This window comes from Nematolebias whitei, chromosome 20 (assembly GCF_014905685.2).
Source record: "Nematolebias whitei isolate Nwh7 chromosome 20, NemWhi1, whole genome shotgun sequence".
NCBI classification, from domain to species: Eukaryota; Metazoa; Chordata; class Actinopteri; order Cyprinodontiformes; family Rivulidae; genus Nematolebias; species Nematolebias whitei.
Window position 1 is genome coordinate 10,240,821 of NC_056517.1, and position 9,174 is coordinate 10,249,994.

Consider the following 9,174-nt stretch of genomic DNA (forward strand, 5'->3'; position numbering starts at 1 on the left):
GAAGGAAGGAAGGAAGGAAGGAAGGAAGGAAGGAAGGAAGGAAGGAAAGAAGGAAAGAAGGAAAGAAGGAAGGAAGGAAGTCATCCTGACTCTTTTGTCCTTCCCCAGGATTCCCAGGTTCCCTGTTGTAAATAGTAAATTTGTCTTCACTGTTAATAAGCCACTTTGATTATTTAAGAGTTTGAGTCTGTTTAACTCAGTCTATATTTTATGGGCATTCCACCATTGTGATAGGCTTTTCTAGGTCTCTCCGATTCTTTGTTTTCAGCCAGTTCTTTGGTCATTGTCATGTTTTGGGTCCAGTTCCACTTCAGCTTCAATTGTTTTACCAATCATCTCACATGTTCTACAAGAACCCACTGATACACAGTAGAATATACTGCATGGTGGATTCAATGATAGAAATATGGTCAGATCCTGCTGCAGGAAAACACCCCCAAATCATGACTTTTCCACCTCTGTGCTTCACGGCAGGGATGAGGTCCTTGTCCTGGAATGCTGTATTTGGTTTACAGCCAAGATGTATGTGATGGCATCCAAATAATAAAATTTTAGACATCTGTCCAAAGAATATTGTTCCAGAGGTTCTATTTGTTGTCCATGTTCTCTCTGACAAACCAGTCTGACCTTTATGTTTGCAGATATCCTCCTCGCACTCTTCCCATGAAAGTTAAACTGCTTCAGTCTCTTTGTGATTGTTAGCGGTGTGCACGTTCACATGCACAGCAGAGAGACACCGATGTAGGGCACATGAAGACATTTTAAGATTTCTGAGACCTCTTTTAACATCCTGCACTCTGCTCTTGAGGTTGGATGGCCAGGCCTGAGCATATTGGGAGTTGTTTTAAATGTCCTCCATTTGAAGACTGTTCTAGACAGTGGAAGGGCTAATTTCAAATTGTTTTGAGATATTTTGAAATTCCTTATCAGACTCAAATGTGAGTAAAAGTGGGGGTGTCCTAATGTATTCCACATCAAAAACTTCCCTTTTTTTAAGTTACATTTTACAAAATGTTTAAGAATGTCTTTTCTTTATTGTTTAAATGGAATTTAAATTTTTGAATTTAATCTTTGAATTGTTTAGATACATGGGATACATCTTTCTTTACTGTTAAAATTTATTTCACACATGTCCAAATATGGTTAAAAAAAAAAAAACACACACACACAAACTATCAAAAGGGGTTCTAATTTATTGGTATGACTTTTAAACCTGAAGCCAAAAGGCACCATCACAAATTAAACATTCTGAAAATATTTGAGAAATATTAAACCAATATTAAACTGTATAGTGGACGTAACTGATTGAAATACCTTTTTGCAATACACCATCTGATGATCAAAGAGAAAAAACATTCTCTGCTGACTCTTGGTCTGAGGCTGGGACAGTTTGGTCAGCTCCCCTGAAAAGATGAGTTCAGAACTTCTGACGAGAACATCTTCACCCTGGGAAGATCAAATCAAACATTCAGAGCTATGACGTTGTCAGAGTGCTCACAGTTAGTGGTAGAAAGGGAGAGGTCCAAGAAGAAGAAAGCCTCAAACCTCCCAGTCCTCGATGGAGCTCTGCCACTGGGCAATCTTATTGATGTTCTCAAGGCGTCGTTTTCTCTCATTGATCAACCTGGCCACGTTCTTCATGGCATTCAAGGCTGCCTCCACATCCCGGTAGTCCCTGAAGAAATAAGATAGAGAATAAACTTATTACAATCATGTCGTCAATAAATCCTCTAAAAGCACAAAACACTAAACATATTATAGGTATGCCAATAAAGCCTGACATAAATTATTACTATGTGCCCAAGAACTTTATTTGTGTCCAGTAAGCAGGAAAACAGGAAGCATTAAATGCATGGACCTTCTTTTTTCTAGTATTCTGGTGCTGTGTAAATGAATAAAACCAGTCTTGATAGTGGAAACTTCGTAGTGTGATTGTACATAATCCCATCACATTGTGATGCAGCTTTACCCACCACCAGGAGATATAGAGGAGCCAGGGGGTGGCCAATGGCGGCCTTGGCTACCATTGATTAATCTTCTGCCACCCTCATCATTTGAAGAAACTATACTTTTATGTAATATAAAAATTAGAAAGCATAGTTTCCTCAAATGACAGAAGTGGCTGGCTTACATTCATATGGCAATGGCCATCTTGGATTTTAACTTGACAACCCAATTATCAATAGGAAACATTCTTATGCCTAGATGGAGTCATACACCATACTGGAAGTTGGCATTTTGCCTATTTTTCAAGTTAACATGCTCACAAGATGGAAGGACATATATGGTCGAAGACATCTTGGATTTTGACTTGGCAACCCATTTTATCATAGGTCCTTTTCTTATGCCTCGATGCAGCCACACACCAAAATGAAAATTGGTATCTCGTTTATTTTTCAAGTTATCGTACACTCAACATGCACGAACGGACGGGAGGATGGACAGAACAGGGACAGAGGGTATATCCAATTCCCTCTTTTCACTTTGCAACTGGAGACAAAATCTAGGCTGCAGCAGTAATGAAGTGTTTTATAAAAAATCTACTGAATAGTCTGGTTAGTGTTGGTTTCTGAGGAAGTCAGGTTTGCAGTCACCTGTGCTGGGGGTTGGTGTATTTGAGGAGCTCTGCTAGCTGTAATGGATACTTGCAGATCTTCTGAACTGGAGTGAGCAAGAAGCCATCCAGTGAAATGTCGATCATCTTCTGAAGCAGCCGACAGGCCTCAAAAAAGAAAACATACTTGTTGACCTTCATCAGCCTGGAGATCTGGATGCAGGCATTGGGGTGGTTGTTGCAGTATTCTGAATAGATCTGGAAATCAGTTTGCTGTGAGACAAAAACAACAGGAGCAAGATTTGTAATGAGACGACAGATTGGACTGAGAATTTACACATAAACTAACGCAAGGAACATTTAAACATATAACTTTTTTTTAATAGAGCAGGTAAAACAACAAACATAACGCCACTGAGGAAAAACACTCAAGAAGCGTCAACAGTTTTAGGCAAATCATTTTTGGTAGCCATCCATAACACAGTCCAATACATATCTTGTAAATACTCTATAGTATAGTAGTAAAGGGCACATTTCATACCCTTCATTACACAGTACATACCAGGTATGTAATATGTAAGAGCCCAATATGTATCAGATTTGTATCTTGAAATTATCAGGTAAATATCTGAAATGTAAAAGTATATGATACATACCTCAAAGGTATAAGGTATTTACCCAGTAGTTACCAGTTCTGTCTTCATTATGTACCCATACATACTACATGCATACAGAATATGTACCTTATACATATCCCAGGTGTACCAGGTAAGTACGTACTGCATAGGTACCAGGTAAGTACATACCCCATGGGTACCAGGTAAGTGCCATATAAGCACATGGTTTACACTCACTATGTACCAGGTAAGTATACAGTGCATAATGGGCTGGGTTGCTAGACTCTTTATTGTATTTTTTCATTTATTAAAATTCCTGGGACAGTATAATGTAAAAATAAATCGTGCTTTCTGTCAGTCTCCAGATTTATGATGCTTTTTGTTTAACTAATCAGCTCACATGTTCAAGGAAACAGCAGCCGATCTCGCTGAGATGGGGCTGCTCCTTGTTGAACTTTTTCTCCAGGCCTTTCAGAAACCTCCTCTGGAATCGGTAGATCTCCTCTATGTTGCCAAAAATTGTACGGACGTGCTCTTCGGTGAACATATCTGTCCTCTTACGACACTGTTTGATGTAACCCTGAGCAAAACAAAGAGAACAAAAAGAGTCAGAACCCACCGGACCTCCATCCATCCATTGGTCCATCCAGTTTCACTAACTGTGCATGTGCACATCACAGTAATGGTACTTTTAGACTCACCATTGAGCCTAGCATGTATGAGTTTGGACTATGGGGGATGATATGCTTGATCATATATAATATTGCCAGATTTGACATAATATTTCCGTGCATGATGTACAATATGTTTTCAGGATTAATCAGCTTTTTTCACCAAATTTAGCTCAATATCTATAAAATTGCCTGAGTTATAGATGTGTTTGTCTTCGCTAAAATGGATTAGCTGTGGTGGCTCATGTCAACAATAAATGCCCAAAATTTGAACAAAAATATTCTTCAGTAATTAGTGCTTGGAATATGTACTGGTGATGAGAGTCAGCAATTACTACAGACAGTTTTAGCTTAATATCTGTCACATTGACTTAGTAATATCCATTTTGTGTTGGATCCAACCTGATAAAGTTGGAGAAGTACTGCAAAGAAGAATGGGACAAACTGCCTAAAGAGCTAGAGCTCAGCTTGAAGCATCATATTCAAAAAGACTTGAGGATGGAATTGCTGCCAAAGGTGGATCAACAAAGTATTAAGCAAAGCCTGTGAATTTTTACTCAAACAAATCTCAAATAATCTTATTTCACATTGTCATAATAGGGTATTGAGCGTAGAATTTTGAGGAAAAAGATTAATTTAATACAATATGGAATAAAGTTGTAACATAACAGAATGTGGGGCAGTACGGTGGTGCAGTTGGTAGAGCTGCTGCCTCTCAGCGAAACGATTGCCACGGTCCAAATCTCGGTCCAGGGGCCTTTCTGGATGAAATTTGCATGTTCTCTCTGTGCATGCTGGGTTTTCTCTGAGTACTTCAGTTTCCCCCCACAAACCAAAAACATGCATGTTAGACTGATTGGTAACTCTAAATTATCCTTAGGTGTGAGTGAGAGAGTGAATGGTTGTTTGTCTCGTTTGTCTCTATATGTGTCCCTGTGATGGACTGGAGACCTGTACAGGGTGTACCTCGCCTTTCGCACCATGATAGCTGGACATGGGCACCAGAGACTCCCACGAACCAAAAAGGAAGAAGTGGGTAAATATAATGGATGGATAACAGAATGTGGAATAAATGAGGTGCATATACATATATACAGCAGTGCAGGTAAATGGACTGTACTTATATAGCACCTTTCTATCTTATCAAGATACTCAAAGTGCTTTACACTACAATCTGTGTCCTCATTTACCCATTCATACAGCACTCTACTTTATCTCTACAAGGCTAATTGAACAAATAATTCTAAAGAGACTAATCACTGCTTTGAGTTCACGTTCATACACCTATGGGACACACATCGGAGGCAATGAGGGGTTCGGTGTCTTGCCCAGGGACACTTCAAGGACACCACTGCTGGTGGATTCGAAGCCCCAACTCTTGCATTGGAAGACGACTGCTCTAACAACTCAGCCACAGCCGCCCTCTTGGATTTTGACATGGCAACCCAATATTTGACATGAACCTTTCTTATGTATAGATGCAGCAACACACAAAAATGGAAGTCGGTACTTCATTTATTTTTCAAGTTATCATGCAAACAGACCAATGGAGGACAAAGGTATTTCCAACTGCCCCTATTCGCTCCACAACGGGGGACAATACAGTAGTCCCTCGCTACTTCGTAGTTCAACTTTCGCAGACTCGCTCTATCACAGTTTGTGGACATACAGTACTGTAAATATTTATAAAAATGTGCTGCCTTTTTTTTGTTTGTTTTCTTTCATTAAGCCTTCACTGTTTTGCCCGTCTAAAGAACTACGTTCCCCAGAAGTCATCAATTCACTTCCCAGAAGTCAACACTGTTTCTAACCGCTGTTTTCTGCAAATGGAAGGAAAGTTTTGCAACGCAAAATCAGAATTACTGTAAGGATAAGCTCACAAGACTGGAAGGAAAGTTGCAAATAATTCTGAAGCTGAACTCGTCCATCAAGTTGTATCTTCACTGCTGCTTAGCTGGGCTGCAGTTGATCTGGACTCAGTGTGACCCAGATCCTGGAAGCTGCAGATGACAGACAGCTGCTGGGTTCAGCCTGGTTCTGGTTGTGTGGTGCTGGTCCAGACCAGGTCAGAGGTGGTGGACTAAATCCTGGGCAGCTTTGCTCCTGGAGCAGCAGCATGCGCATATCAAGCTGGATGGGGCAGTGGGCTTCAGTCATGCTGCACTGGGACTTTTTCCTCTATTGGGTCAGACGGAACCAGCTGCTGTTGTTCTGCAGAGCCCTTGAAAATAAAATTTAGTAGCTACATACAAGTATGTTGTTATAATTAGTAGGTTTAAGAGTTTAGAGGACTGCTTTGTGGGCTTCATCTCTGCAGGGTACTCTGCAGAAATGAACCGAGTCGGAATAGGTCTGAGTCAGACCGGAACGAGAGCTGTTGCTGTTCTGCAGAGCTAGTAAGTTAAATTTAGTGGCTACATATACAGGTCCTTTTCAAAAAATTAGCATATTGAGATAAAGGTCATTATTTTCCATAATGTAATGATAAAAAAGAACTTTCATATATTGCAGATTCATTGCACACCAACTGAAATATTTCAGGTCTTTAATTGTTTTAATACTGATGATTATGGCATACAGCTCATGAAAACCCAAAATGCCTGTCCCAAAAAATTAGCATATCATGAAAAGGTTCTCTAAACAAGCTATTAACCTAACCATCTGAATCAACGACGTAACTCTAAACACCTGCAAAAGATTCCTGAGGCTTTTAAAAACTCCCAGCCTTGTTCATTACTCAAAACCACAATCATGGGTAAGACTGCCGACCTGACTGATGTCCAGAAGGCCATCATTGACACCCTCAAGCAAGAGGGTAAGACACAGAAAGAAATTGCTGAACGAATAGGCTGTTCCCAGAGTGCTGTATCAAGGCACCTCAGTGGGAAGTCTGTGGGAAGGGAAAAGTGTGGCAGAAAACGCTGCACAATGAGAAGAGGTGACCGGACCCTGAGGAGGATTGTGGAGAAGGGCCGATTCCAGACCTTGGGGGACCTGCGGAAGCAGTGGACTGAGTCTGGAGTAGAAACATCCAGAGCCACCGTGCACAGGCGTTTGCAGGAAATGGGTTACAGGTGCCGCATTCCCCAGCTCAAGCCACTTTTGAACAAGAGACTGCGTCAGAAGCATCTCGCCTGGGACTGATGCTGAGTGGTCCAAAGTTATGTTCTCTGATTACAGTAAATTTTGCATTTCCTTTGGAAATCAAGGTCCCAGAGTCTGGAGGAAGAGAGGAGACACAGAATTCACATTGCTTGAGGTCCAGTGTCAAGTTTCCACAGTCACTGGGGTGTCATGTCATCTGCTGGTGTTGGTCCGCTGTGTTTTATCAAGCGCAGGGTCAATGCAGCTAGCTATCATGAGATTTTGGAGCACTGCATGCTTCCATCTGCTGAAAAGCTTTATGGAGATGAAGATTTCGTTTTTCAGCACGACCTGGCACCTGCTCACAGTGCCAAAACCACTGGTAAACGGTTTACTGACCATGGTATTACTGTGCTCAATTGGCCTGCCAACTCTCCTGACCTGAACCCCATAGAGAACCTGTGGGATATTGTGAAGAGAAAGTTGAGAGACACAAGACCCAACACTCTGGATGAGCTTAAGGCCGCTATCGAAGCATCCTGGGCCTCCATAACACCTCAGCAGTGCCACAGGCTGATTGCCTCCATGCCACGACGCATTGAAGCAGTCATTCATGCAAAAGGATTCCCGACCAAGTATTGAGTGCATAACTGAACATGATTATTTGAATGTTGGCATTTTTTGTATTAAAAACACTTGTCTTTCATTGGTGGGATGAAATATGCTAATTTTTTGGGACAGGCATTTTGGGTTTTCATGAGCTGTATGCCATAATCATCAGTATTAAAACAATTAAAGACCTGAAATATTTCAGTTGGTGTGCAATGAATCTGAAATATATGAAAGTTTCATTTTTATCATTACATTATGGAAAATAATGACCTTTATCACAATATGCTAATTTTTTGAGAAGGACCTGTATGTATGTTGTTAAAATTAGTAGGTTTAAGAGTTTAGAACATTACAAGAGTGTGAGAAGGGTTTCCAAAGCCTTAATATACTGTATATAAATACTAAAATAATATACTACTTACTACTACTATTACTTGTGTGCATAATTTTGTTCCATCTCAAGTACCACATGAGATGGTAATGACAATAAAGTTTACTTGAGCTTGGACTACTGTATCCCTACTTCACAGTTTTTCATTTATCAGGGGGGGGGGGGGGGCGCGTGGTCCCGAAACCCCACAATAAACAAGGGACTACTGCAAACGCCAGACAGCCACAGTATTCGTCTGGTAAACAGTCGTTCACACTTTAGTTGGATTTTTGCTTTTAGAAATGTTCATAAAACTTGGGAGTAACATCTGCCATCAAGTCCTTTACTAGTTTACAGATAAATAGGACACTTCATGCTAACAGGAAAGTATATTTCATGGTAAAGTTGTACAAAACATGACAAAAACTAAATCATGCCTTAGCTCAGACCTCACAAATGTCTTTCAGGTGCTTGATGTAATCCTGCTCTGTGCTCATGATTTCATTGATGACGTTGGCTCTCATCTGCTCCTTGCAGGGTAAACCGGGTCCTAAAAGTAATCCCAGACATGTTCGTTCTTCAGCTCCAGCTTGGGCCTCCTCTAGACTGGCCAGATATTCTTCCACAGGTTCATCCTGGTTCACACGCAGCTGAAAATAAAACAGAAAACACAGAAAACCTCCAATTAATAAAGCATATTGTTTCAAGTGTTGTCATTTAAACATTTTGCAAGTTTTGTCAGTATTGTGCAATGTACCGCTTGAAGTCACATTTTGACTTAGAGTTTGAATATTTTATTTAAAGCTCAACACATTGGAGTACAAAAACCTTTCAGAAGGTAATAAGCGAGTGTTCAGGTGGAGGAAGCTGAGTCAGGGGAATATGGGGTTGGTCTGTGGCTGTGGCTGAGATCGCTGAAGTAGTTAAAAACTTCCGCGGCAGCAGGGCTCCGGGGGTGGATGAGATCCACCCTGATTTCCTTAAGGCTCTAGATGTTGTGGAGCTGTCTTGGTTGACACGCCTTTGCAACATCATGTACCTTAGAGGCAGTGGCACTGGATTGGCAGACTGACATGGTGGTTCTCCTCTTCAAAAACGGGAATCTGACGGTGTGCTCCAATTACAGGGGCATCACTCTCTTAAACCTTCCTGGTAACGTCTATTCAGGGATACTGGAGAAGCGAGTCCGATCGTTGGTCAAACCTCAGATCCAGGAGGAAGAATGTGGGTTCCGTCCTGGCTGTGGAACACTGGACCAACTTTATA

The 9,174-nt window shown here is 41.0% G+C and overlaps 1 protein-coding gene across 1 annotated transcript in view; it reads right to left on the reverse strand.

Annotated features, from left to right (window-relative positions):
• arhgef4 (Rho guanine nucleotide exchange factor (GEF) 4) overlaps positions 1-8,558 on the reverse strand; it is a gene marked incomplete at its 5' end in the record, with an annotated part of 22,201 nt that extends 13,643 nt beyond the window's left edge. Inside the window, 5 exon segments of the mRNA XM_037694223.1 lie at positions 1,315-1,446; positions 1,546-1,675; positions 2,595-2,827; positions 3,572-3,751; positions 8,358-8,558. Coding sequence (XP_037550151.1) covers positions 1,315-1,446; positions 1,546-1,675; positions 2,595-2,827; positions 3,572-3,751; positions 8,358-8,558 — 876 coding nt within the window.
• Between the last annotated feature and the right edge of the window lie 616 nt (positions 8,559-9,174).